General features: G+C 46.2%; 1 protein-coding gene and 1 long non-coding RNA gene across 3 annotated transcripts in view; one reads left to right on the top strand and one right to left on the bottom strand.

The window, feature by feature from the left end:
- Tbc1d1 (TBC1 (tre-2/USP6, BUB2, cdc16) domain family, member 1) overlaps positions 1–27,497 on the top strand; it is a gene marked incomplete in the record, with an annotated part of 225,306 nt that overhangs the window by 171,726 nt on the left and 26,083 nt on the right. Inside the window, 3 exon segments of the mRNA XM_013518063.1 lie at positions 11,947–12,132; positions 16,761–16,922; positions 21,750–21,908. Coding sequence (XP_013373517.1) covers positions 11,947–12,132; positions 16,761–16,922; positions 21,750–21,908 — 507 coding nt within the window.
- LOC106149339 lies at positions 23,245–25,516 on the bottom strand. 2 transcript variants are annotated; one of them, XR_001235467.1, is made up of 3 exons: positions 25,358–25,516; positions 24,780–24,924; positions 23,245–24,678 (listed from the first exon to the last, which is right to left on the bottom strand). It is a non-coding gene; the product is annotated as an uncharacterized LOC106149339 (long non-coding RNA). The 2 variants fall into 2 exon arrangements; XR_001235466.1 differs by having other exon boundaries at positions 24,780–24,895.

Raw genomic sequence — 27,497 nt, 5'->3', positions numbered from 1 at the left:
CATGGTGACCCGCTGGTTAGGGTTGGTTTCCCTGGAGCTCTGTACAACTTAGACACGGCTTTTCAGGTCAGTGTGCAGCTCTCGGTTTTCCCCTGTTGGGACTGCATGTTATGGAAAGCATTGCCGCTCTGGAGGGGCCCATGCGCACGTCTTTACCCAGCGACTTTGTTCAGTCAAAGCATTTGGTTGCTTCGGCCTGGGCTCCCGTCTTTGCCTCATGTCGTAGCTCTCAGTTCTGGACAGCCTGGGACGCAAGCTTGGTGTAGGAGGATGGCCGTATTCAGTTATGGTCCGTGGAGACATTGGAAAGGATACATTGCCTCTGTAATGCGATTTTTGCGCCAAGTAAACTGTGGTAATGTTCAAGAAATTTGTTGATCACAAAAAAAAGTTTTCAAAACATTTGAACTCAGTTTGTTTAACTCTTGAAACAGATTGCACTTAAACATGGAAAATCTATCAATTATCTTTGTAATTATTTTTTGGAAACAGTTTAGCTTATCTTTAACTCATGAAACATTACATTTAAGCATTTGAAGTCTATCAAATTAATTAATGAATTCATTTATTTTTGGAAACAAGTCTCACTCTTGTACAGCCTGGCCTCTTCAACCTCCTGGGCTCAATTCTCCTGCCTGAGCCTCCCGAGTAGCTGGATGTATAGGAATATGCTCCTACAATTGGCTCTTTCAGGATTTTAAGTGAATATTAATGTACTGACTTTGTTATTTATTTTGGCAGTTCTAGAGGTTGAATTTAGGCCCTTTGCACTGAGCTGCCCCCAGCTCCTTTTATTTTGTTTTAATTTTGAGATAGGTTTTCCCTAAGTTGCCCAGGCTAGGCTTGAACTTGTGATCCTCCTGCCTCAGCCTCCCAGGGTGCTGGGATTGCAGGTGTGTGCCATCCGAGCTTCAAGGCACTGACTTAGGAAGCAGAAGCTGTCTCCGTGGTCAGGTAGTCTGTTTCTGCTTCCTAGGTGAGAACATGGAGATATGAGAGAACACAGCTCACACCGGTTTCCCAGCTGCCTCACGGTCTTGGTACCTTAACGAATGCTGCTTCCCAAGCTGTTGTGCCCAGGATGTGGGTCCTTATAAGGAAGACAACATGACTGGGGCTTTCCAGGAGGAAAGGTCACATTTCCACACATAACTCAGTGTACATTGTGTGAGACAGAGGAAGAATTGGGTTCATTATTTTAAACTTCTTGTTTCAGCTTATGGACTTCCCCTTCCCCTGTCCCCTGCAGAGCACAGTATTTCCTAACTCTGAGGTCATGGGTTTCCTTCCCTGGATTCTGTCCTCAGATCACATCCCGATGAGCATTGTGCAGTGGATGGGTGGGGCTGGCGTTTGCAGTCACAGATGCGTGCCAGGCAGGCAGGAGGATAAAGGGTTCCACTAGCGCTTTTAGCCCTCACCCCCTCGTCAGCCGCTGAGGCACAGCGTTCTGCACCGCGGACCGTGGCTGTGTACGCAGCGAGCCGGCAGGGTTTCCTCGCAGCTTTTGGCAATCGCCTGTGCACACCCTGACCTTCTCTGCCTCTTCCCCCGGAATGATCTTACATTCTCCACGTTACCTTCTCTCTGAGCTCTTCAGTGACATCTGCTTCCCACTCCCTTGTCTTCTTTCCCAGCAGTTCCTACCAAACATCTTTCAGGCACGGGGGGTGATGTGACCCTGCTCTCTTCTGTGATTTCCAGTTGAGAACCCCCAGTGCCCCCTCTGGACATGAGTCTTAAGTGTGCATGTTCTGTCCAGAGCCCGGTACGTGAGTCGGGGTCACAAGCCCTGCCTTCTGGCCTGGCCCCTGCCTGAGTATGTTCAGAGGTGGCAGATTCTGTCCCGTTGTGATGCTTTAAAAGGTACTTAGGGACCGAGGAGACACACACGTCACAGTGCTGACCAAACCCTGCATATAGGATGGAAGCCTCATGTAAACATCCAAAAGCCAAAGGGAAAATAGCATCTTTGGGTGGTAGGTAACTCTTCTTTTTTAAAACATGAACTCTTGTAGTAAAAAGAAATGTATTTATATACAGTTTCCCTGAAAACAATTAAAATTGCTTTCAGGGAATAAAAAGCCAGTAATATACCTAAAAGCCTTCTCTTGGGCCAGAGATGGAAAAATCAGTCACCTCTTCTTTGTGCTGTCATGGTACCATCGTGTTACTACCTCTCCCGTCCCTGTCCCATGACTGCCACTCAGCCCAGCCCATTTGAAGACCTCCATGGCCACAGTAGCTGTTCCTTTTAGCTCTTACGTTGTTTTTTTTATATCGCAGTCTTTTATCATTGTGAAGATATGCCAAGATAGTTTTTTGTTTGTTTTTCTTTTTCTTTTTCTTTTTTTTTTTTTGGTACTGGGAATCAAACTTGGCATCTTGCACTTGCCAGGCAGACGCTGTGCCACTCAGCTACATCCCCAGCACCAAGATAGTTTTTTATGAAAGTCCAACATTTGAACATAAGATACAGGCCTTGCCCCAGCACTAGATGGGTTTCTTGTGAGTTAGTGACTGTGTAGACGTACCAGGTGCACACAGTTGTACACAGCGCACTGTACTGGGTATTGGACTGTAGTGGGTTTGATGCTAGATAAAAGAGAACACGGGGGTCATGAGGGACACCACAAACCCGAGGGAGAAGAATGGTTGTATCACGGCACAAAGTTCAAGATTCTAAATTGGAAAGCTACCATCAAAAGAAAGTTTGAAAACCCCTGGAGGGTTCGCAGGGACCAGAGCTGGACAGGAGATGTGAACCAGCGGGGAGCTGGAAGCCCTGTGGTCAATGAGCAGCCCTGCTACTGACAGCTGCGTAGCATAGGCTGGGAAAGCGTGATCTTGGCTTGTGGGAGTATATATTTTTCTGTTTGGGTGGGGTGGTTCATCGGCCCAGGTCTTTGTGTATGTTTGGATGTGGAAGTATTCTGAAAGGAAATTTATTATTGCTGTAACAGTATGGGTGGCCGGTCTAGGTCAGCAGGGGAGGGCCATTTTCTGAATGCATTTCTTAGGAAAGTGGCTCTAATTTTAGTTCAAGTTGCCTTTGGCAAAGTAATGTGATTTGGCCCATGTTGGAAAAGTAAGTTATATTTTTAAACTTTATTTGTTGGTCATCCATAATGGGTAGAATCATTGTTTAATTCAAAATAATTTATTTAAAAGGTATGCCGGTTTCCTAGTATCTCAGTGTCACATATTGTGACACCACCCATCAAGGTAAGTTGATCACCTAAAGTAGGTGGCTGAAAAGGTGCTGAATGCCAAAAGCCAGGGGCTCCCGAACTTAAGTGTGCGTTAGAATTCCTAGTTGTGCAGTCACAGGTTGGTGGGTCTACCCTGGAGTTGCCAGTAGGACTGGCTGGCTGGCTGCGTTTCCAACAAGGTTCTAGGGATCCTGATGCTGCAGCTGCTGCTGGCATGAGGAGTACACTTTAATAACCTTGCAGCCCAGGTTCCGTGGACCTCGGCCCATGTACTGTTGAAGGGAGTGGTCAGCCGGATCTTGTTTTCTGTGGCCACAGCTAGGTCCATGCAGAGTAGGTTTGATAGCAGCCATAGTTGCAGGACATCAACAACATAAATGAGGCGTGTTGAATGGTTGGGCATTGTTATTATAAGTACATGGGGATGAGATAAAGGGGCCACGTGTGGGCACTAATCCGACAAGCCCCGCATGTGCTTCCTGCTCACTGGCTGTCTGGTACAGACTTGGCAGCAGGTCAGTTTTCCACCTCTTTTTCTGTATCGGGATGGTGGTCCCACTCAGTGCAGAACCCCTGATCGCCTGACCTGACTCGTTCCTTACCGTCGGTGTACCCTGCCTGCTTCTTCCCTGAGCACTGGATTCTGTTTGCAGTTCCTGGGTCTCTTTGCTGCTCTGATTCTCCCTCATGTCTCAAGGAGTGATCTTCCCTGTCTGCTCAGCACTAAGCTCCTGACTGCCCTTTCCACGGCCCCTCCCCATCCCCAGGCAAGAAGGGCCTCTCTTCTCAGGCAAGTGTCCCACAGTGGCCCTCTGTCCTTGCCATCCTTGTAGGCCATTCTCCTACGGTGCCTCACACTGCCCTGCAGTGGGGGCCCGCGCCTTAGGGACAGGGCTTGTCTCATCGCACCATGGTCCTGGGATGAAATGAGTGGATGGTTGGCCCCAGGGGATTGACTCCTTATTTATAATACGTAACTTACAGAGTTTCATATATATATAAAGTGGCATATATGTCTAATACTGCTCTCTCTAGGTAGATGCAAATGAAATGCTATGTTTTTATGTATATATGTAAATTTTCACAGTAGTTTTACATAATTTAAAGCCTCCCCAAAGAGCTGCACCCCATGGCTTGGGCCCAGCATCTCGTGCCCCACAGGGCCTTGCTCAGCTCTGTCCCCTTCAGTGTGTGTTTCTCACTGGCCCCTACTCCTCCGTCCCTCTGACTTCTCTCCCTTCTGCTCAGTCTTCCCAGGAAGTTCTGGGCTGCCTTGACCTGCTTCTCTGGGATCCTCTTGGATTTATTATCTGTTCTCAGAGTGGCTGAGAGGCCTGGCTGAGGTTGGTGCCAGAGCTTGGGTGAGTGGAGCAGGCGCGTAGGACCTTAGCGCTGCCTTGGGTGGAAAAGGCTGGAGTCAGTCAGACCGCGCCCAGTGGGCATCCTAGCCCTCATGGGAGTGGCCCTCCCTCCCCACTACTGCCCCGCATAGCGTGGGTCCTAGACATACCCAGGCTGTGGTGGGGGGCCTTCTGTTGGTAAGGGGGAACGCCTGGGACCTGTTACTTTCTTTATAGAACAAATGCTTGTATTCCCCACTATTCTTCAGTATTCCAGTGTTTTGTTTTGTTTTAAATCCCCAACCTGATTGAATGTGGAGAAATCTAAGCAACAGAATGGTTTTGTCAACAGATCTTCTATTTTTGGGATAAATTAAATAATGATGTTAATAAGAATTCAGCACTTACTGCAGTCGCAATCCAGTCTTAAGTGTTCTCACAGATTTTCCATTCAGTCTCCATAACAAAGCTGCGGGGTGGGTGCTGTTAATGTCTGTGATCTGTGGATGGAAACTCAGTCAGAAAGTGCAGGAGCAGGCGTATTTCCCGCGAGTGAGCAGCAGCACTGGAATGATGGCGCACCTTCTCCTTCCTGCCTCTGCATTCGTTCCCCTGCTCCAGCCATTGGGATGAGCTGGCCTGGGACCCGAGTTTTAGTCCTGGCTCCACCAAGGGATTATGATTAACTCCATGTTCTGGGCTTTGCCATGCAGGGATGTGGACAGCACCTAGTTTTTTTCTGGAGGGTTTGGGGATGACACTGGTGGTACCGGTGCAGCACACTGCCAGGCACATAGTAGGCACTCAGAAACTGGGTATGGGGCCCCTTTGAGCCTCAGCTTCTACACCAGGAAGGGAAAAGAGTTGAGCTCAGTCCTCGTTAGCATCCCTTTCAGCTCTGTGTTGCTGTGAGTGCTTACCACGTCCACCATGAGCCAGAAGAAGGAAAGAAAATGACCCAGGGATGGCGCGGGACGCTCCTGGGGTGACAGGGCCCAGCTCCTGCACACCCCTCAGGCATGACTCACTGCCCTGGGAGTCAGTGTTAGGTAAGTGGTGCTAGGAAAGAGCAAACCATTACAAAGGTTGGCGGTCTACATTCTAAACCTGCGTATTTGTTTCTCTTCTGTTTTATTATCTTTAATCAAGAAATGAGAGACCAGAATTTCAGCTTCAGAAAGTTCCCTTGCAGATTGGAAAACAAATGCCATTTATTTCTGAGGACAGTTTTATCTGCACATTTTTTGTCCATGGCTTTCCTTAGTTCTTTCCAAGCTCCTATAGCCATGGCCTCCCGACCAAGGCAGGGGAAACAGAGCTCCCATTGCTAATAACTCTGTGGATGAGCCAGGCCTGGAGGGAGGAAGCCAGGAGCACCTGCACGATGGTGGGGCCTGCTGCCTGCCCATTCCTTCAGTCCTGCCCTCCACCTGTCACTCCGGGTCCCCTTCCCCAGACTCAGCGCCAACACTGCGCAGTCCTCACCGCTTCTCCTTTGGGCTGTTGTCTCTGCCGTAAACGGGCCAGGTTCGGCTTTGGCTTCTTCATCTCTTGTCTTTGATGGCCTGAAACGTATGCCAGGCAGCTGGCTTGGGAGAGCACAAGGAATAAAGATCTACAGGGCTCCTGCCTCTCTTCCCAGTTTCTACTTGTCTTCGCTTCTGTGGAGGAGTCTGTGCCCGTGACTCTCCGTCACGTCCCTTGACAGTTTTTTGATGTTAGGTGCCGGGGCACCCCCTCCAGTTTACCTGTCCAGTGCTCACATTAATTCTACAAGGTAAGCACTATTAGGCAAAGTTCGCATAGAAGGAAATGAAGGTGTAATGTGATTAGGTAACCTGTTTGGGGTTGACTGTATAGATTCCTGGGGAGCCAGAGTTTGATCCCATACATCTGGCTCCAGGCTCCATGCTCTTGACCTGACAAGCAGCAGAAATCCATCCTTCTTTCCTGACTTCTAGAACATTTTCTCTGTGTATCTGTTACTCGGGTAATAGTGTGCTTCTCTCAGTCACCCTGTTGACATTTGGGGAACTGTGTCTTATTCATACCTGAATGTTTGGCATTGTTTCTTGGCATGTAACAGGAACTTAAAAATACTTTTTTTAACTAAGTGAATTTTTAAGAATATGTTTTCCTATAACCAGACTAGAGAAAACAGAGCTTCACATTTTTCTGTAAAACACCCAAAGAGGTCCTGACAACATTGAGCAGTTTGGGTAGATGAGACTCTTCCTCCGTGGTTGCTGCTCGTGTATGGGGTGCGGGCGTGGCAGGGAACAGCAGTCTCTGTCCTCTTGGCTTCTGCCGCCTGCTTTCGTAGATGTGAAGTTGTTCTGTGTCGCAGGCAGTTCTGACAGCATTAAGTCTGCGTGGTTATTTTACTTTGTTTTTGAAAGACATTTTCTTCAGCTGTTGGTAACGACAGATGCTGCAGATGTTCCTCCCTGTTGTTAAGTCTTCCCCAGAGACTTCATGTTCCGTTTTCACTCTCATTTCTAAAATCTGCTCATGTTGCTAAAACTGAGGTTTCAGAACCTTCCTTTTCTTTTGGCATGGGAGTTCAGGATTTTCTGGCGACGTGGAGAGTGTTGTAAAATGCTCAGTTGTGGGCTGGCACACAGCAAAAGTCATAAAATTGGAGAATGAAGATCAGTCTTACTTTCCTCCTGGAGTTCTTTCTAACAAGACACAGCGTGGGCGCTGAGTGTCATGTCTGGAGAAGGAGAACTGCAGCTCAAAATTAAATGTCTCTGTTTGGTGAAAGTACCAGGAAGAATCCCTGGGTCTTGCCCTGTGGAGAGCCAGTTATGAGACTGGTGGGAGCTCGTGTGCCTGTGGCCTTTTCTCTTTTTCTGTCACAGCACTTAACTCTGCTTGTAGGAGCCGTGCGATGTCGTTCTCTTCCCTGCATATTTACGTGCAGCAGGAAAGGAGGATGCAGCAGCTCGGAGTTGTTGGAGAACAATTTGGCATCTAAAATACCAACACACAAGCATAATTCATATTTACAGTTCTGTTGGGAGGGTTACAGCAGTGATTTAAATGGAGGCAATTGTCTCTTAGGGCCCCTGAGTTATGACTGGTTTTAAAATTTTTAGAACTTATTGTTTCTGAAATCTACATAATGTATGTATTCTGTATCCTGTCATTAGAGATGTCAGAAGAGTAAAATCTAATCCTAGTGTGTTGCTGTGGCTCTTGGCTTTGTGGCTTTGCAGACTTTATAAATATGTGAAACTCCGGGTCTCTGCCTGCCTCCTCCGGTCGGATAGAGGGAGGGAATATCATTTCTTACATTTTGCACCAAGGGACTGGAACCCAAAGAAGCCTGTGTGTTTACAAGGAGGCACCAACAGTCTGGCCCAGGGACAGAGCAGCCCTAAGCTCAGCCTCTGCTTTACTGGGCTGTCCTTTTCCACACTGGCTTCTAGGTAGCACTGTCAGCAAGAACACGCGGCAGGGAAAGGAGCCAGACCCCCACGAAGGCTCTGGAGAACATGAGAACTTAAAATTGCTCATTTTATTTTCTTCCTGCCATGCTTCAGCTGCCATGTTTGGGAGGCCTCGTCCACAAGACTGCACGCGCGCGCGCGCGCGCGCACACACACACACACACACGGAGACTGACTGCAAAGACATGGCCCAATCTCAAATCATCTTGCATTGCTAAGAGAACAGCTCTTTCGCACAAATTTAGCCAGGCCAAATTTAGAACAAACAGATATTTTAACTACCCCATTTATAAATCACTAAGCTACTTTGTAACGAGGCTATTCTTAACAAGAGCAAAAGATAATATTTTTTAAAAACTGGCTCAGTAATTTTTACCACATTAAATAAATTTGGGCAAAGAGGACATATTTTTATCCCTCCCTTGAAAGTACTGTAGTAGCAATTCTTTAGGCACTCAGGAGGACAAAGGCTGTGGTAAACAGGGAGGATCGGATTAGAGGGAGAAGACTAGGTGAGGTGAGTCCTTGTTCTATCAGTGGGGTTGAAGGGAGGTCAGCTGCGCCCTACTGACTGTGTGGGGCACATGAGAAAGGACATTCAGATGCCTTGCTCGCTCCTCTCTCTGCTTTCCTGCCTGCCCAGGACATCTCAGAAGTTACTTTTTGGAAACAATTCTTTGTCTGCCAGCGAGAGTGTGAATACTTCCAGTATGAGCTAGAGCAGAACTTTAATTATAACTGCACAGTGCAGCAGAAGTAGTAAGAGAAGAAAGCAAGAAGAAAGGAAGGGACTTAAGTAGAAGTCTTGAAGCTGCAGGTTAAGGTTTGATGAGAATAATAAAATTCCTTCCCTAACCCTAACCCTCCTATGAATATCCCTCGTCCAGTAAAGTGCATAAACCCTCTAGACTCCCAAAGGAAGTAGAATTTTATTCATTAAAATAATATTATTCTTATCAAATACATAAAAAGATTTAAACTATGCCATATTCATACATTTTTTAGGGGATGAGTTGATTTGTTCTCTGTGTTTTACAGAACATTTTTTCATCTTTGATTTTAATCAGAATAGATTTGCACTATTCTTTAATTTTAAGAATGTTGCAGTGAGAAAATAGAGGAAATAAATGAATAACAACACGTCCAAATCTAGGCCCTACTTACCTCTTCTACTGTGCAATGAATTTATTAAGCACCTGCTGGGGCCCAGCACTGTGCTCAGTGATGAGAAATCCTTCTGGACATGACAACGGGATTCTAGCTTTGTTAAGCCCTATACTGAGTGGGGTACGATTTTGATTCATCTTTTCCAGTACTTTTCCTGTGTCCTTCACATGTTCATGCTGGGACTGATTTGTATGTCTCACTGCCGGGGGCTTGAACCACTGAGGTACACACGTGGCTGTCCGATGCATGACCGTATCACTTCTGCTGCCAGTGGTACAAGCTGCCTGATGGGACAGTCACGCGTGTACCACTGGTGGTCCAGGCTGGTGGAATGTGTTGATATGAGAGCAGACCATAAGAGCTCACCTATTTTGTGCTATGCTGTGTGTTGTACTCTGTTTTATGTGTTGTATATTTGGATATTAACTCAGTGAATCTGATGCCCCTGTGAGGGATTAAATATCTTTCCCACTCAACACACTGGGAAGTTGAGGCTGAGAGAGATGAAGCAACTTGCAAAAGGTCACAAAATCAATAAGTAGTGGAGCCTTGATTGACGCACAAGTAGTCCAGCTGTAGAACTTGCCCTGTTAATCACTAGGCCATGCAGCCTTTAATAATACTTATAAAATTGAGACGAGAATTTTATTAGCTTTGTGTAGCAGGGACTGAGGTGACTAACTTAATAAAGATAAATGCTTACAGTTTTGGAAGGTTGGGTACTCCCACTGGTTTGGGCTTCTGGGAAAGGCACAAGAAAGCAGGGGTAGGGCACATGTTGGAGGGATTGGTCACACGTCATACCGAAGAGCAGAGAAGGAGGAGAGCCAGGGCTGACAGTCTCTCTTGAATGTAATGTCCAGTGATGCAAAGACCTCTTACAGGTGCACTCTGGGGACCACTGCTTTACCTGTGGACCTTTGAGCCACATTTGCACTTCAGCAATCCTATGTAGATGGTTTTGATTCCTACATTTTTGTTGAAAATTGAATGAACACTCTTCTTCCAGTAAAGTGCGTAGACTGTCTAGTTACTTCTTACTCTCAAAGGAGGTAGAATTTTATTCATTTGTGTAGTGGGATGGTAATGAAATAAGAATCTATGGAGCTCTGTAATTTAGAGCTCTGTATTTAAATGCTTAAAGAGCTCATAAAGCATTCTTAATTAATACTACCGTATTTTTAATCCACTAATTTTAAAGGAAGTTAAGATCAATAAGTCATTTTAAGAAATTGAACTTTTTGTGCTTTTATTTGTCTTCTTAGATTTCCTAGTAGGAAAACCAATGTAATTTCAGAAAAGATAGTGTGCGGTTAATACTGAAGACTGTTCTGGAAATTAAACTGTATCATGAAATTGGCTGGACCTATCAGCTGGAAGAGATTGTAGGTTGTATTTTGGGTGGTTTTGAGCCTCAGGTGTTTTCACTGAACCTGTTGGAACAGTGGTTTTATTTTTAGAGGTTCACTTTACACAGAAGTCCCAAAAGGAATGTATTATTTTCTATGCAGTCCAGTTGTGTAGGAACCCCTGCTGCTTTTCATAGCTAGAGACTGAGTGAGCAGGCAGCACATTCTCTGTACATGTCTGGAAGGTGTTTGTGAGTTGTGACCGCAGTGTGTGCTGGAACATAGTTGCTGCAGGGAAGAGAGGTTCAGAGTATAGACGTACAAAGAGATTGAAACTTAACACCCAGAAATTAACAAATGGATGACATAGGGAACATTTGGGTTGTGGTATCTTTGGGAACAGATGGGCTTCTGAGCTAGGTGGACATGGGTTAGAATTCCAGTGCATCTGTGTAATCACTGTATGAGCGTGGGGAAATCAGTTGGCCTTTGTGAGCCATATTTTACTTGTTGGGCTGACATCTCTGGAGGTTGTCATCGGGGTTTGGGCTGGCATCTCCGTTTGGAGGTTGTCATTGGGGTTAAGTAAGTCTGTTTATGTAAAATACCTGACATAGGTGGGCATAGGGGTGCACACACACAATCCCAAGTCCTTGTGAGGCTGAGACAGGAGTCCTTGAGAGCCTGGGGACTTATTGAGACCCTTCTCCAAAACAAAAGAGGAGGGGCTGGGGTGTAGCTCAGTGTGAAAGCCCTGGATTCAGTGCCGAGTACCTCTACGAGTGCCCAGCACTTGTTAGAGGGTCTGCCAGTGGTCACTGTTATGAGTTACTATGAAATACATTTTCATCCTCTTTCAGAGTGCTTAGCCATGTGACACAGTAAGATGCTCATGGAAGCCACACTGCTGTGCTATGGCTCTACTTCCTCCAGCTGTGTGACACAGGGCAAGTTACTTAACCTCCCTGTTTGCTTTTCTTTAAAACTAAATAGTTATAGTACCTGTGTCGTAGGGTGGTTGTGAGGATTAAATAAATGATTATGCGTATAGCCCTTACAACATGACCGTGCATATGCCACCATGCCCCGATTGCTACATAGTGGGCTGGAAATGATTGTTTGCTACTATTGTTAGTAATATAATTAAGTAACTTTTATAGAAGGTAGAACTGCTACACTTTAAAAAGTAAGCATCTTTAATCATTTCCTCAGTCTTGCAACTTCTGCTATTTGATGTATCGTTGCTTCATGTTAATGGCTCAGACCTAGGTTGTTCCAATACATGTTCAAACATGAATTTTTAATTTAGTGATGTTACTATGTTTTATCTAAATGAGAAGAATTTGATGAGTTAGCCCTTTTTGAATATGTAAAAATATTGTGTTGAAAAATGACCATTTTGGAACCCACTTTTCCTTTTCAGATTATTCAGAGATAGGAGAGCTTCCCCCGAGGTCTCCTTTGGAGCCAGTGTGTGAAGATGGTTCCTTCGGCCCCGTACCGGAGGAAAAGAAAAGGACCTCACGGGAGCTGAGGGAGCTGTGGAGAAAGGCGATTCTGCAGCAGATACTCCTGCTTAGGATGGAGAGGGAAAACCGGAAGCTGCAAGGTGCGTTTGAAGCGGATCAGGCTGGATTGTAACTGATCTTGGCTCTGAAGTAATTCCTATATAGTCATTAGCACAATGTCTAGAACTTCTGAGATACAGGCTGCAATTTTTTAAGCTCCAACCTTCTAAAAACGTAGGGTTGTTTTTCTTGTATTTCGTTCTCTTCTTTATTACTCTGTCCTCAGCCACAGTATTCCTGGGTATTGAGTATCAGATGATTCTGTATGAGTCCTTAATGTTTGTAATCTCATTCTGTGCCTTTTTGGTGAGTTGCAGGTAACTTGAAAAAAACAATGGCTGAGTCTACCTGTATTGGTTGATTTAAATAAAATAAGAATATGACACAAACTTGGGAGAGTATAGAGTTCATTCCTCTCCTATTTCCATGCCAGCACTTAAACGAATCAAATGATTTCTGAGTAGTTTAACAAGCGAAGCGTATGGGCCTGTGAAAAAGCCTTAGAAGACAGAGAGCTGCTTGGTAGAAAGCAATCAAGACTTAGAGGGGAAAGTCTGAGCATATTCTTTTAAAGGGAAACTATAGCAGGAGTAAGTCATATGGCCATCTAAAATTGCCCAGAACAATTTTAGAATTAGAGTATGTTTCATTGCCTTTGATTGCCAGGTTTTGTCTTTTGGTATTGACTTTGATGTTCGTATAAAAATAAAGCCACTAGTATGCCAAAGCTGAAGACTAAACTCCTGAAAATGTGTGGCATGCTATGACGTCCTATTGTATAGGAACCTGCTGTTCTTACCTGTTTTTTTGTGAGGTTTTTGTTTTTGTTGTTGGTGGTGGTTGTTTTTATGTTCTGTTTGGTTTTGGTTTTAGTTTTAGTTTTTTGAGACAGAGTCTCACTCTGTAATTGAGGCTGGTCTTGAACTTACTGTGTAGCCTAGGCTGGCCCTGAAAACTTAAAGCAAGCCTCCTGCCTCAGCCTCCCAGGTGCTGGGATTATAGGTTTGTACCACCAATCTTGACGCAGAGTGAGCAAATGAATATTCTCTGTGCAGGTCCACATTCAAAAGTCACAACAGTGTGTACCTGTAGGCTCCTGCAGCATAGTTTCTGCAGATAAGGATGGTATAGGTTCACGAAGGATAAAGAGATCTACTCAAGTGTATTATTTCTGAACAAAAAGAAGTGAAGACTTTTAATACAAAAGTAGTCCAGCAGCAAAACAGGCTGCTTTTGAATGAACCATGTGGTCCTCAACTCAGTGTGGAAGCTGAGAGGTGGGGTCACCCCATCAGGGGTCAGTGGAAGGCGAAGACACTCTGCGGGGAATTTAGAGGAGGTGAATGCTAAGTTTTCCTCCAACTTCATTTTTCTACCATTTTCTTTTTCTTTTTTTTTTTTTTTTTGGTACCAGCAATCGAACTCACAACCTCACGCTTGCCAAGCAGGTGCTATACCACTGAGCTATGTGCTCAGCCCCTCTACCTTTTTCTTATATATTCTTGAAAGTAATTCTGAAAGCAGATGCCTAAAAATATTTGGTAATCATAATTAAGTGTGCCATCAACTAAATGACAGCTTCAGAGCATAGAATTCACATTCATGTGTATGTTGAAGTTTCTGTTGAAAAGCAAAAAGGCAGCCATGCCCATCCTGTGGGTCATAAATCTTACGTGACAGCCAGGACACAGCTGCAGAAGGAGACTGACACTGGCTGCCTTCTTGGGAATGTTAGAAGTTATGACTTCTATTGATGTAATGAGATCAGCATGCCACAAAAGCAAAGTACACGCTGCTACACAAATGCTGACCTAGACCAGGCAGGTGAGAGTTCCCGGCTTGTCTGGGACACCTTGCCAGATGTTGCCTAAAGTTCACTGACCCGTGCTTGCATCTTTCTATTGCTTCCTCCTTTCACTAGATTTCCTAGCAGTGTTCATTTTTTGTGGCCTTTTGTTTTTACTGCTTAAATTGATTTCTCCTCTTAGTTCTATGTAGTGGTTTAACATATGCTTATCTCTGTGGTCAAAGCATGATCAAATTGCTAAATCTAAGAAGCAGTCATCCATTGTATAAGTGTGTACAGTACCTGCATTGCTGAGCAGAATAATCGGTAGTTACAGTCTCTATACTTAATGATAGAGTATCAATAAATTTTGTCAGTGGTGAGTTATGGACAGGGCAGAACTTTCTCATTAAATACAGAAACAAGTTTTGACAAGAATCAGTCGAAGTGTCAGGTACTGGAGAGGTAGTCATTCTGTGATGCTGTTATTTTTCTCATTTGGTTCTTAAAAGAAAGTTCCATTGCCACTGAAAGTGGCTTTTGCAGTTAGTTAAGTGTGCAATCTGGCTTGCATAGTCTTCAGGAAAAAAAACTAGAGGAACATGCGTGAAGAAGTTCTTCCTCTGGTTAACCCTGTTTCCTCACTTTCACATATGTGGATCAGATATTTATTACTCTTCTGGAGGTGCTGCATCCTGGAAAGAACCACACTGCATCATTTAAATCTACGTTACTTCATTGTAGACACGTGGCAGCGGAAGTTGTGATTTTCCCGAGGTTACATGTGATGTTGAGAATCAAATGCATGCCTCTCTCCTGAGCCAGCAGTCCTCTGCTGTTCCTCTCTGCAGAGTCACTTTCTCCCTATTTTTAAATAAAAATGTAATTTTATTTGCAGCCTAATGCAGGGCAGCAAGGAGTGATTCAATACAACTGTGGTTTGGGGTTGGTGGATTGTTACAGACTCATTCATGAAACTCAGCATCTTATGATTAAGATTAAAATGTTACAGGTGTTACATTTTCATAGCAATGCAACATTAAATGTTGAACTATAAACGATGACATTTTAATTTACAAAAACCTCTCCCTTAGTAAAATAATACATGTTTGTGGTTAAAGAAATGAAATGTTGAATGTAATTTGCCTGAGACCTGTACAAGTGTGAGCGTCCTTTAATTGCCGAACCTCTTCACTTTCTGTTTCTAAGCTTGGGAGAGATGGTGGCAGTTGGCCCAAAAGAGTGTGCCAGTGAAAGCAGTTGCTGGCTAACAGAGCAGGCAGGACTGGGGACAGCACAGTGACAGCCTGCCCTGCACAGTGGGCATGTCAGAGCTGAGCATCGATCACAGAGTCCAAGTTGGCGCGTACATGCATGTTGCACGCTCTGCACCTGCAGACAGCGCGGGTGTGTGAGCTCCTGTTTAATACTGTAAGCAGTTGGGTCCTGTGTCTGAAGCCATGCCCTAGGAGCCCTGCCGTTTGTTGCAGGTCTGTACCATCTGCCGTGGCTGATAAGGCATTTCAGAGGCCACTGATTTTAGGCAGCACTGTTACGAAGGTCCTCAAACAGGATGTTTAGGCCAGCAGCAGAATACATGGGTTTGCAGTGAGTCTTCCGGCCATGTGTCGTTCTGTGGACTTCGGAGTGCGGACCTGTGTGCTGGCTATAAGAGGGGAGCCTGATGTGCTTACTCAGGATTGACTGCCAGAAAAACTGCGCTGGCATCAGGAGCCCAGTGCGAGTTCCAGCCACTGTAGCATAGCTTGTCCCAGCCTGACTTGCTGTAAGCTCTAGCTTAGCTCTCCTGATGTTTATTGTATCTTTTCATAACCAGAACAACCAAAAGGTTTAACGGTTTTAAAAATGTTAATGCCAGAGATGTCGGGAAGTGTTTAACAGGTCCTAGCACAAATACTCTTCAAAGGAAGAGAGGAAAAAATAAAGATGGTAGGTGAAAAAACCCTAAAAGGCAAGAGGCAGGCACTGTGAGGCCTAGAATCACTCAGCTGCCTGGTGGCTAGTAAACAGTGCTGGGCAAATCACTTAACACATTCCTGCCGGCTTGAGCCACTAATGGAAAATGCATGCTTGTCCTGTTGGTTGGCTTGTACCGCCCAGTGGGTCTGTTCCATGTCACCCCGTGGGACAGTCATGCGTGTACCACCATTGGTTCAGATCCACCAGCAGCAAGACATAAATTACAGCTGCATCATGAATGTGTTAATCTCTCTGAACTTTAGCTTCTCTGTCCCTGAAGTGAGAGATTGGACCGAAGAATCAATTTAAAATGTCAATTTAAAGTTTTCCTTTATTGATTTGTCCTCCAGTTTGGAAATGTAGGTCTAATTCTTCTCAGTGCATCTTTGGTGGGACACAATAACTATCCTCATCTATAAGGAATTGTTGTATGAAAGGGGTAGATTTAGTCTGTGTAGCTCCAAGAAGCAGCAACATGGTCCACAGGAGACACTATGGCAGGGATATCTGGCTCTAAATAAAGAGGAACTATGTTTCAGAGTGCCTCTCCTAGTTTAGATGAAAAGTATTTGCTGAGCTCTAACCATGCCAAGCACTGGGAATGACAACACCCGGCTTTTGCCTTTTAGATGTTTGTGGTTGGATAGGATAGCTATAAAGGGAAAGAATTGGACAGATGTGGCATATATCTTAACAGTGGAGCCAACACTTGGGGTGAAATCAAAGATACTTCCTAGGTTTTTAACATTTCTGTGAAAGGAAATGGTGACTTTTATTTGACCTGCTCATTTGGCTGGATCTGTTGCACATCTCCGTAGTGATGAGCAGGGGTTATGTCGGGTGTCCAGTAGCCGTGGTGTAGCTGTGGTGTCCAGTAATATGCTTTTACATGGTCTCTTCCAGCCTCTGAGAATGATTTGCTGAACAAACGCCTGAAGCTTGACTACGAAGAAATCACTCCCTGTCTTAAAGAAGTCACTACGGTGTGGGAAAAGATGCTTAGCTTTCCAGGAAGATCAAAAGTTAAGTTTGATATGGAAAAAATGCACTCAGCTGTTGGGCAAGGTAAGCTTTATCTCTTTCGCAGGCCCTCCCGGCCAGCTGCACCCTCACGGGTCACAGGGAGAGGTGGAGTGAAGACATTTTCAGTCTGCTTTTCCCAAGCGGCCACCTTGCTCCATGGCATCAGAACTTTCGCTACTCTGTTTCCAGATATAGTTAACTGATGTGAATTTCACTACCTTTCGTAGTCTTCCTAATTAAATGAAGTGCCCAGAAAACCAGGACATAGGAAATAAGAGAGGAAAACCCAGGGGTTAATTACCCACAAACCGAATAATGACGGGATGATTTAGTCTGAGCTAAATTGTAAACTAAAAAGTAATTGTGTTGCTTCTCTGCAGACTCTCAGGAGAGAACAGGACAGAGCACAGAGTTTAGAGAGGTGGTTCTGGGCTCAGATCCTGGCCCCACCGCTCGCTTTGCAGTGTGATATGCGGCAAAGACTCTGCCTGTGAGCTCGGTGTTCTACGTGTTGGTGTGGGTGATCGGCACAGGTGGTGAGGGAGGAGCGGCCACCCCCGCATGCGCGGCGGTGCTGCCGGCTTCCCGGTGTGATATGCCAGACTCAGCTGCTACTGGTCCAGGGAGAGGCGAGGACAGAACTGGAGACTGAGCGTTTGGGAACGCTTCCAGCAGTCGGACACAGTGGCCCTCATAAAAAGTGTGGACTTAGATTTTGACGTTCTGTCTCTCGTGTTTCATTTTTCTCCTAATTCATTTTTACCGTGTAGTATAAAACATCCATCTGCAGTGGATTGGGAAATTTTTTAAAGATAAAAGATTGATCCTTCACAGATAAGTTTGAGAAGCATAGTGTTCAAATCAAAACAGTGATTTCTTTTTAAATGCATATTAGCATCTGCTGGTAATAGGAAGAGCCTTCTGAGTTTAATCTTTTAGTGCAGAGTTCTGATTGATCTAGTCCTGAATAACCAGCTATTTGGAGTAAGGGAGGCACACGCATAGGTAGATATATGGTTTCCTTGTGACTTCATCACTGTCAGAGAAAGAACATTAGACAGGTAGAAGTGTTACTTATCTCTAAGAGAGTTAATGGAGCAGAGCAGGTTTCCTCCCATAATCTTCCAGGCATTTTAAAGCCTTTTACTTTGGGTTCTGACAGCATCCATTTCAGTGGTAATGGGTGATTATTGCTCGTGACTTTCCTAGCGACGTGAATAAGGACACGTGGGCTTAGAGTGGTTGATAATGGGCTGAGCCACAGAGCTGGGCTCACTGCGGGCTGCCGGAGGTCTGAGCATCAGGCTGCACTGCCTCTGTTAGAATCACACCTCTGTGGGGGCGACCTCAGAAACCAGAAACCCAGAAACGTGTGCAGCGGTGAAGATTGGGCTTCTAAGTTGTCAGTAGCTTCCAGTGCGACCTTAAACTCTTCCCCACTGCCAGCATGAGAGCCTTGGCCCAAACAGCAGGGGGCAGGGGACTGTGTGGCAGTTCTGACATTCTTCACCCCCATGGTGGCTGCTGGAGACCTGTTCTCACACCAGGTGGCCCCAGTTGGCTGTTGTGAAAAGGAGAAAGCAGGGAAAGGAATGTGTCCGCTCTTTCCCCGTCCGGGTTGAATAGGCGGTGGACTTTGGCAGCTTTGCTTCTGCAGAAGGCCTTGTGTGTTCTGTGACAGCTGTTGTGAATGCTTGAGCTTCTCAGAGGCCAGACACCTGGGCATGTGTTCCTTGTGTTTTAGGAGGGGGACAAATGGAAACCCCTCAGGAATCTGGGCACTGTGTTGAAGTCAGACATGGGTGATTGCACAGCTTGTGTATGGGGTGAGGGAGGCTGACCTGCAATTCCTCCTGGATTCCCTGGCTTTACTCCCGGAGCTCAGACTGAACCGTCAAAGGGGCTCTGCGACATCTGGCTCCAGCACTTCAAGGGGCTGAAAGGCTCCAAACAGAGGACCACTTCCGTCTTGTGCCTCAGATTTAAAACATGAGATTAAATGAGAACAGCTGTGTCATTGCAGGGACCTTGAAAGAGAGGACAGCCCTCTGTGGTTGATGAGGCCTCGCCCCTTTGTAGGTGAAGCCCAGATGGGAATGGCAGTATCAAGGAGTCGAGTAGGGAGAAGGAAGAATAACTCCAATTAGGCGATTCAGAGTTGAGTTTGAGTCAGAGTGGTTTCTCTAAAGACATCTAGGCTTAGAACCTGATCAACCTGAAATGTTTTCTAGGAGTGGAACTGCAGAGTGGCCACCTGAGCAGAGAGCAGTGTTGGCCAGATGCAGACTCTGCTTTTCTGACCCATAGAAGCTTATTCTAGAAATTTGTGAACACGAAATGAACGACTCTAGATAGAAAAAACAGTTATTGTGGCATTAAGAGCCTAAACCAAAGCACAGAAAACATCCCACAACTGCTTGGTATTTTCAGATATCTGGGTTATAGGTGGTATGATCTGTTGATACAGGAAAATAAAAACTCCCAACCTGAACAATATCTGGGATGAGTTTGTGCTCTCTAAAATGGAAGAATGAATTTTAGGAAGAATGGAGGTTAAGAGCAGAATATATTTATTGAGGGAAAGAAAGCTTCTGTCCAAGAGAGGAATAGAAGAAGGCCAAGTGGGTTGCCCAAGACTCTGTCTTTTCTAGGGACTTTTATAGAGCAAAACCACGAGGTGAGGCGGCTCTAAGATAGGGGGAAAATGGGAAATCACAAGGTGGGCATGAGGTGGGACAAAACTATGGTCAGCCAATAAGAATTGTTTAGGTAAAATTGATTAAATTGGGATCAAATGGGGAAGCGAGTCACACAGCAAGCGGTTATGAATACAGAACAGGGGCTTTTCCTGTAAGGGGTTGGGTCAGTGACTCTTCAAGGTGATCGCTACCTATTTAGAATATCAATCCCTGATGTCCATCCCTAGGGAGGTATGTGGGTGCATTTGTTTAGTGCTTTGTCTTGAGGTCTGGCCCACAGCAAATAGGTCTTACCTTGTCTTTCATGTTGGCTCCTTGGAGGGCCTGGCCCAGTCTGACTGCCTTTAATATTTCTATCTAACTCAGCTGCCTATAACAGTATCTCCCAGTTCACCTGATATGACCCCAATTTTCAGCTCTTGTCCTGATAAAATAGTCAATAGCCTTTCTCCTCTTCCCTTTCCAAAGTTTTCTGTTTTAGATGGCGAATTTTGTCTATCCTCGGTATGGGTTATTCTGGTTTTGTTTTCTTGTTTTACTATTAAATAGTAAATAAACACTATTTTTCAAATCAGGTAAAATAGAAAGTTATTCTCACTTTGGTCGTCTGTCCCCTGCCCTCCAGAACCCCATCTGAGGGCCATGTAGGCTCCACCACCAGGGCTCTCTGTGAGGTTAGAAGAGCAAAATAGAGCCTTGCGAGGGTGTTCCAGGTCATTCCTAGGAAGAAACCTGTCCCTGACTTGTAGGAACCTTTGCTTTAAATCAGGCTCGAAGCTTACTCCTGAATCCGAAACTATCTAGTGCTCGCCAGTGACAAAGCCAGCATTCTCCTCCAGAAAATAAAGTTCTGATAAGATAGTGGGAATGATTTAGTAAGAAGAGGAAACTGGACATTTCATAACTTGGGGAAAGTTTTCCAGTTGCCAGAAATATTTTGTGCAGAAAGCCCCGCTACAAAGTTGCCATGCCAACTGTTTCCTAGTTCACATTTGCTTTCAGGCGGGGTTCAAAGTCCTAAGAGTCGTGCATGTGTGTGCGTGCCCAAGTGTGTTCAGTCAAGACGCATCTCTGCAGGTAACGTTAGGGAAGGAAAACAGAATAATACGAAAAAGCAGGTATCGGGCCTGTTCATTTCCTGTTGCTGCCATAGTTTGTTAACAAGTTATAACAACACGGGTGGCTGAAAAACAGAAGTGTCCCTCTCACAGCTCCGGAAGCCCAGAGTCAAGGCGTCGGGTTGAGCTGCCCTTGGCCTCTTCAGCTCTGCTAGCTGTCGCCTTCCTTGGCTTACAGCTGTGCCTCCATCTTTGTCCCGTGCCCACACTGCTTCCTTCCTCTGAGTGTCTGTTACAGGACACTCGTCACTGGATCTGAGGTCCACCTGGAGCTCGGCTCTCCTCATCTCAGGATCATAATCACACCCGTAAAGCTCCAGGGTGTAGGAACTGAATAAGCATATCCTTTTGGGGCATCACCACTCAACACACTGCACAAGACGATCGGAGGAGTGCTCATTTAGATGTTTGGAGGTGGCATGGCTTGTGGTCACATAGCTGGGGCCTTGTGTTTGTCCCACAAAATTCTTCTTTCTCTTAAAGTTAATATGAGAGGGAAGAACAAGCACTTACTACACCTAAAGTATTTCTGAGAAATGCCGCGGTGAACTGAAACACTCTAGAGTGCCGCTTTCTGGATTGCTTTTCTTCCCTTTCCTTCATCCTTGAGGCTTGACCTAAGCGCACAGTTCTGTGAACCCAGAGTGCTCAGAGGTGAGCCAGCTCTTGTTGCCTGGGCTCCACCTCACCTCGATCTCTCCCTGCTGGGAAGTCACAGCTGCTCTGTCATTATTTATGCTGGATCTTACTAGCTGGTACCAGGTAGGGGTGCAGTCATTTTCCTCAGTTTACCCCTTGAAGAGTCTTAGAACAGAATATATCTTTGAAAGGTAGGAGGACTGGGGCAGGGAAAATGAGGACAAAATAGGGGCGGTAGAGAGAAAGGGGACAGAGTGACACGTTTCGGGTTGTTTCTTTCCATTCCTGTGCTGTGAATTCATAGTGGAATACGAATTTGGATCAACGGAATGAAGGAAAATTTATTTTTATTACTATGTTAAGTGGAATTCTGTATAAAGTCTGTCTTTCTGTTTTTTGCCTTCTCCTTAAAGGTGTGCCACGTCATCACCGGGGTGAAATCTGGAAATTTCTGGCTGAGCAATTCCACCTTAAACACCCATTTCCCAGTAAACAGCAGCCAAAGGACGTGCCCTACAAAGAACTCCTAAAACAGCTCACCTCCCAGCAGCACGCAATCCTCATTGACCTGGGTGAGTCTGTGTCAGTGACTGGGGGTGGGAATGGAAGGGCCTCTCGCTTGAAAAATCTGAAGAGTCTATCCAAGGTATTTAGTGATCTACCTGGAGACTTGGCAGTTAAAATTTACTACTGAGACCTAATTTAAAAAGCCCTGCCAGGAGTGGTGCCATACGCCTGTAATCCCAGCACTTGGGAGGCTGAGGCAGGAGGATCATTGTGAGTTTGAGGCCAGCCTGAGCTACAAAATGAGCTCAAGGCCAGCCTAAATTGCGTACTGAGACCCTGTCTCAAAAAAGACAAAAAAAGAAAAATAAAAAAAAAAGAAAAATAGAAAAACCCTAGAGTAATCACAAATGTCTTCCTCTAATATGTAAAGCCTGTTTCACTGGGCGGCTGGCTCACTCTGCTTGGCATGGGGTTTTCATTGAGTCATAACTGGTTCAGTTCAGTAATTTAGATATCCATAGGACATTTTTATAGTTAGCCAAAGGAACGTCCTGGGAGACATATAGCACGGTTTAATTACAGGGGCCACTCCCCTGTCTTCACTGCTCACGAACAGAATTCATCAGGAACATTGTGGAAAGCTGTGTGAGTGCCTGAGGCGATTTTATTTTGGAAAGACGCAACACCTTGTCTCCTGACAGTTTTAGAAACATGAGACCAGGAGCAGTGTATTGGATACACGTGCCGTTGCCACGGTGAAGGACTCGCTGGATTGAGATGTGATTGAGGTACATGAAGGCCCCCTTGACTGTCAGCAACCAGGCAGAGGTGGAGGTGGCTGTGGCTCACCCTTGCCTGCTGTGTCTCCCAGCGGCTCCTGTCTCTGTCGGAGGAGCCGGCTCTGTGGCGGGAGATCAGCGTGTGGCTGCGGGGGGAGCCTGTGGCCCTGCTTCCAGAGTGCCTGTTCCGGTTGTCATGCTGCCTCCCCAGGGCCCTGCTGCGGTCTGGCTCTTTGGGTTCTCACAGCCCCCAGCCACAGTGGAGGTGACAGCACGCTGGGTCAGGCGCAGCCAGGCTTTGTCCCTCAAACCACACGGTAATCTTACGGTTTCATAACCCTTGGGTTACTCTGAGGGTCTGTGCTTCAATGTCATCTTTGAGAAATGCCCCTGACTGTAGTCTCGTCTCCCACGGCAGACTAGATTAATTGGCTCGGCCAAGTTCACAGCCCACCCCACGCTCTCTCCCCGTGACACTTCCCACATTTATTATTATTTAAAGCTGGTTCTCAGCTTTGCTTCAGTTGACTGTGGTGTAAAGTTTTCTTGATCTCCTTGTGTTAATCTTCACAACAGTATTTGATCTGCTTTTATTAATCCTCACAACACTGTCAGAAAATTGGAACAGAGAGGTTAAGTGACCTGCCCCAAACGAAACACCAGTTTGCTGCTGGGCCATGTGACCTCAGAACCTCTCTCCCCCTCCCCCGTGCCAGGCAGCCTTTTTGGGGTGGACGGGGCCATTTCACCACTCTACCTTCAGCCCCGGGTAGTGCTGTCACATAGTAGGCACATAGTAAAGCTTTTTGAGATGCTGCCTGTGAAGCACTGTACACATGCTGCCACCTCCTGCAGCCCTGAAAAGCTGGCCCTGTATCCTCTAAGAGATAAGGAAACCGAGGCACAGGAAAGTCATGTGTGGGCCACAGACCCACAGCCGTCTGGGGCGAGGCCAGGACCGAAGTCCACCATCACACTGTGCCGGAGTAAGGCCTGCTCCCCCACGGCCCCTGAGCCCAGAGGCCTGCGCTGCCGTGGAAATGGCTGGCCAGGCGAAGGGTGCACCAAAGCCATGACGGGCTTTGGTGGGGTCAGAGTCCACTGACCCTGTGGACAGCAGTTTGTTGGGTTGGCCGTAACTGTGTTTGCCAGTGTGATGAGTAACAGAACAAATGACATCATGTTCCTATCATGTGCTGTGAAGTGAAAAGGACATTTAGGGCTGGAGGTTGAAAGGGAGGGGGTGTAGAAGGTCTCTGTTGCCCTCCGCACTCCTTTGTAGGAAAGGAAGAGGAGGAAACATAACCTTCTTGGTTCCAATGTCGTCTTCTCTTAGTTTCCCTTCAAAAACCCCCTCGTGCCCCCAGGGGCAGAGCCAGCCCTCTGCCTCCTGTTGCTCAGGCACAGTCACCTTCTTGCAGTGGGAGGAGAAAGGTCAGATCAGCCCCAGGCCCCCGCCTGCCGGGCCTCTCCCGGAAGCTGTGTCCTCTGAGCGGCACCACAGGCAGCCTCCCATGCTGCCAGAGGCCCCTGGTCCACAGACAGGCTGGGCTGGGCTGGGCTGCATCCTCTCTGTCTCTGCCCATCCCTGCTGTCCCTGCTGTTGCCCTTCTGCACCCCAGAGGCCAGCTGCAGCTGCCCCGACCTGACAGCACTGACCACTTCTTGCTCAATTCTGAACTGGCCTCCCTTTGGGATGCCCTCCCAACACCCCACCAAGGGCCCTTAAAGAACCTCTGTTTGCGAGAATCTGTTTCCCAAGCCTCCTCCCTGGGTCTCCCCAGTGTTTACAGAGACACTTCTTGGGTCACCTCCCCTTCCCATTGAACTAGGAAACCTGGGTGTTGGCTGAGATCCGGGGTTAGAATCCCAGGTACCTTCCTGCCAGGGGTCGGGGAGGCCCAGTGTAGACACCTCCAGACGGGGCCCATTCTGTCCCTCTCCAAGGCCTGCGCCAAGTCAGTTGTTAGTCTACCCTGTTCCGTCTGTACCACGAGTGTCCATCCTTTTGACTTGTCTGGGCTGCACTAAATGAAGAGGAATTGTGTTGGGCCACCTAGAAAATATAGTTAATGTATGTAAGTAACAAAATGTCTTTTAAAAATCTTTTTAACATTTAAAAAAGGAGAGCAACATAAAACTAGTGAGACATTTGACCTTGTTTTTGTGAAGCCAACGCATCGTGTGTGGCTCAGTGAAAGTGGTTGCACTTGGTAATTCTCAAGGTGCTCATCGGAACCGTTTGCTCTAATTTAGTCTTCATCTGCTTCATCCTGAAAATAGTTGTTCACAAACTTGCGCACTGCCAAAAAGTGGTGACATAACTAAGGTGTGGTTGTGAATCTCGGGATGTTTTTCTCTGGGAAGACAGGTCTTATAAAAATCTAGTAGAGACATGTTCAAATTTTTGTTTGAGTTGAATGTCTGATTGCAGTTCTATACATTCCAAAATTTAATAAATAAGCAACCATTTATTTTTCTCGTACTGACAGTATTGTCTAGGTAACAACATCATGAGCAAAAAACTATTTGATAACATCTTTGCAGCTTATTACTGCTGTTGAAAAAAATTTCAATGTAATTATTTTATGAAACAACTCAAAAGGTCCAAGTTTAATAATTAAATCAGAAAACCTACATGTGTGCTTATTAGATGCCTGTCTGCACAGCACACCCACAGGTATAAGTAGGTTGAAATACTATGGCGGTATCAGTAATTGCTGCATTTTACTTACCAAATCTCACCCTGCGTGAGTGGCAAAGCCATGTCCAGGGGATTTATTCGTGTTAGGGATCTGGTAGGAAAGTTGTCTGTGGATTTTCACACCTGTCCCGTGTCTGGAAGGAAAGAAACTGTAGCCTAAATGTCAAGGAAGAGGATGTTCTCCTTGCTTTTGTAGAATCCACCGAAGACAAGGAGTAGCAGAGCCTCCAAAAGGAAGGAAGCGGCTGAAAGTTTACTGTTGCTGGTGGTGGCCTCACTGGCCTGACGCGCAGCTGGGTGCTGGGCACTGCGTGGGAGGCGCGCTGTTCCCTGTTCTCTCTTTCATCTTTGGGTTGAAGTCCGGTGTGAGAAACTAAATACCTTGATGATGAAAGACAGAAAGTGCCTAGAATTTATCATGCAGCACCTCGTTAGGCAATAACCAGTCTGTCTGGTTTGGTACTCTGCTCTAAGGAGACCACAGGAGCAGCATTTCCAGAGCCCAATACAGTCCTGTACCAAAGAGTCTCCTGGTGTTCCTGATACTATCAAGTCACATCATGAAATTGGCTTGGTTTGATCATTCTAAATATGCCCCTGTAACCTCAGAGTGGTGGAACTAAGTTCAGGTGATGAAAGGAAAGAGTAAAATGAAATCTTCCTGCACCCTTGAAGCCAGTCAGCCGAGTGCTGGCACATGTTCAACTCCTGTTTCCCCCAGACCCCTCAGAAGAAGCCCTGGTATTTACTGTGTGCAGATTTCCTTCCTCTCCAGACTCCCACTATAGTCAGTTTTAGGGTGCTGGACTTGAAGTCATGAATGGCAGAGGTGAGTGCAGATGTACACAGAGCCCCAGGCGCCAGTTCCAGGAGTCTGTGGGCTTAATCAGGTGTTCCCTAGAAAGAAATGGTTCGGAAAAGAGCGCTCTTTTCTTAGTCTCTCCCACATGCCATTAATGGTGATTCCGTAGGTTCTTGAGGAAGCACGCACACTCGTGGGAAGGCAGCCACTGGACAGCTGATGGGCACATTATTTAACAGTCTGAAGAGTGGTACAAAGGATGTTTTTTTCCCCCTTCAGTCCCTCTTTCAAATTTTGCTCAGAGCCAAATGTAAAAGGTTTTAGAACAATAGGCCTTCATCCAGAAAGGAGTCTTGCAGGTCACCTGCTTGTCAGTTCTTCCTCCTTCTGCAAATAAGGAACCTAGTCCAGGAGTTAGAGAGTCAGGGTAGGATTGCTGGCTTCCAGTCCAGATTGCAGGAACCTCCAGGCTCCTGGGAAAAGGAGCAAAAGAAAGAAGCTCGTCATCAGCTTTTCAGAGCCTCAGCCAGGCTGATTAGCTTTGTAGGTGGTCCATTTTTGCATCTGCTGCTGCTGTAGCTGACTAGATCCCTTGTCCAAGATGAAGGCGGATGGGCTCTGCATAGCGTAAGGCAGGATATACTCTAAGATTGGGTAGTGTTGGGGCACTGCCACATGGGGCAAGGGCCACCTACCTGCGGGTCCCTGGAGCTCATAAACACATTCCTGAGGCCACCGTCCCTGCCTGCTCTGCTGCTGACAGCGATCCAGCCTAGCGGCCAGCCTAGGGGGTACAGGTTGAATTTACCAGCCACAGGATGACCTAATGTAACTCCTGCTGAGAACCGCAGGATGCCACTCTTCAACAAGTGATGGGAAAGGAAAGGCTTGGACAGACATCCCTCAGATGAGTGGCTGTCCTTAGGAGCACTTCCTGAAAATTAAGGTCTAGGTCACTTAGAAATACATCTGAGTTGTGGATCACCTTGTTATTCTTTCCTACACAGTTCTCCACTTAGACACATGAGAGGGAAATTCGTTAAATTTGCTTTTGATATAATTAAGGGCATTTCTTGGTGCCCTTGTTTACCGCTCTCCACTGTGAAGGTAAACTCTGCTCTAGCCAGAAATTGAAAGGGACTGCGGTTCTCTACTGCATGGTAAGCTGTGAAATACAGTTGAAAGAGGCAGGCGCCTCATTTGTAGGAGGGACGCTACAGTTTTTGTCCAGTTTTCCTCTCGGCCAGCAGCAATGAGGTCTGTTTCTCTAAGCTGGCATCTTCCAGAGGGGAGGATGGGGGTGGGGAAGGAGGGGCGATGTGCTTTACAGCTGAGACTGCAGATGTCTGAGTCAGAGAGTCAGACTAAG

Source organism: Chinchilla lanigera, unplaced genomic scaffold, assembly GCF_000276665.1.
Source record: "Chinchilla lanigera isolate Chin_1 unplaced genomic scaffold, ChiLan1.0 scaffold00042, whole genome shotgun sequence".
Taxonomy (NCBI): Eukaryota; Metazoa; Chordata; class Mammalia; order Rodentia; family Chinchillidae; genus Chinchilla; species Chinchilla lanigera.
Note: the sequence above shows the minus strand (reverse complement) of the source record. Positions and strands in the feature narration are given on the sequence as shown.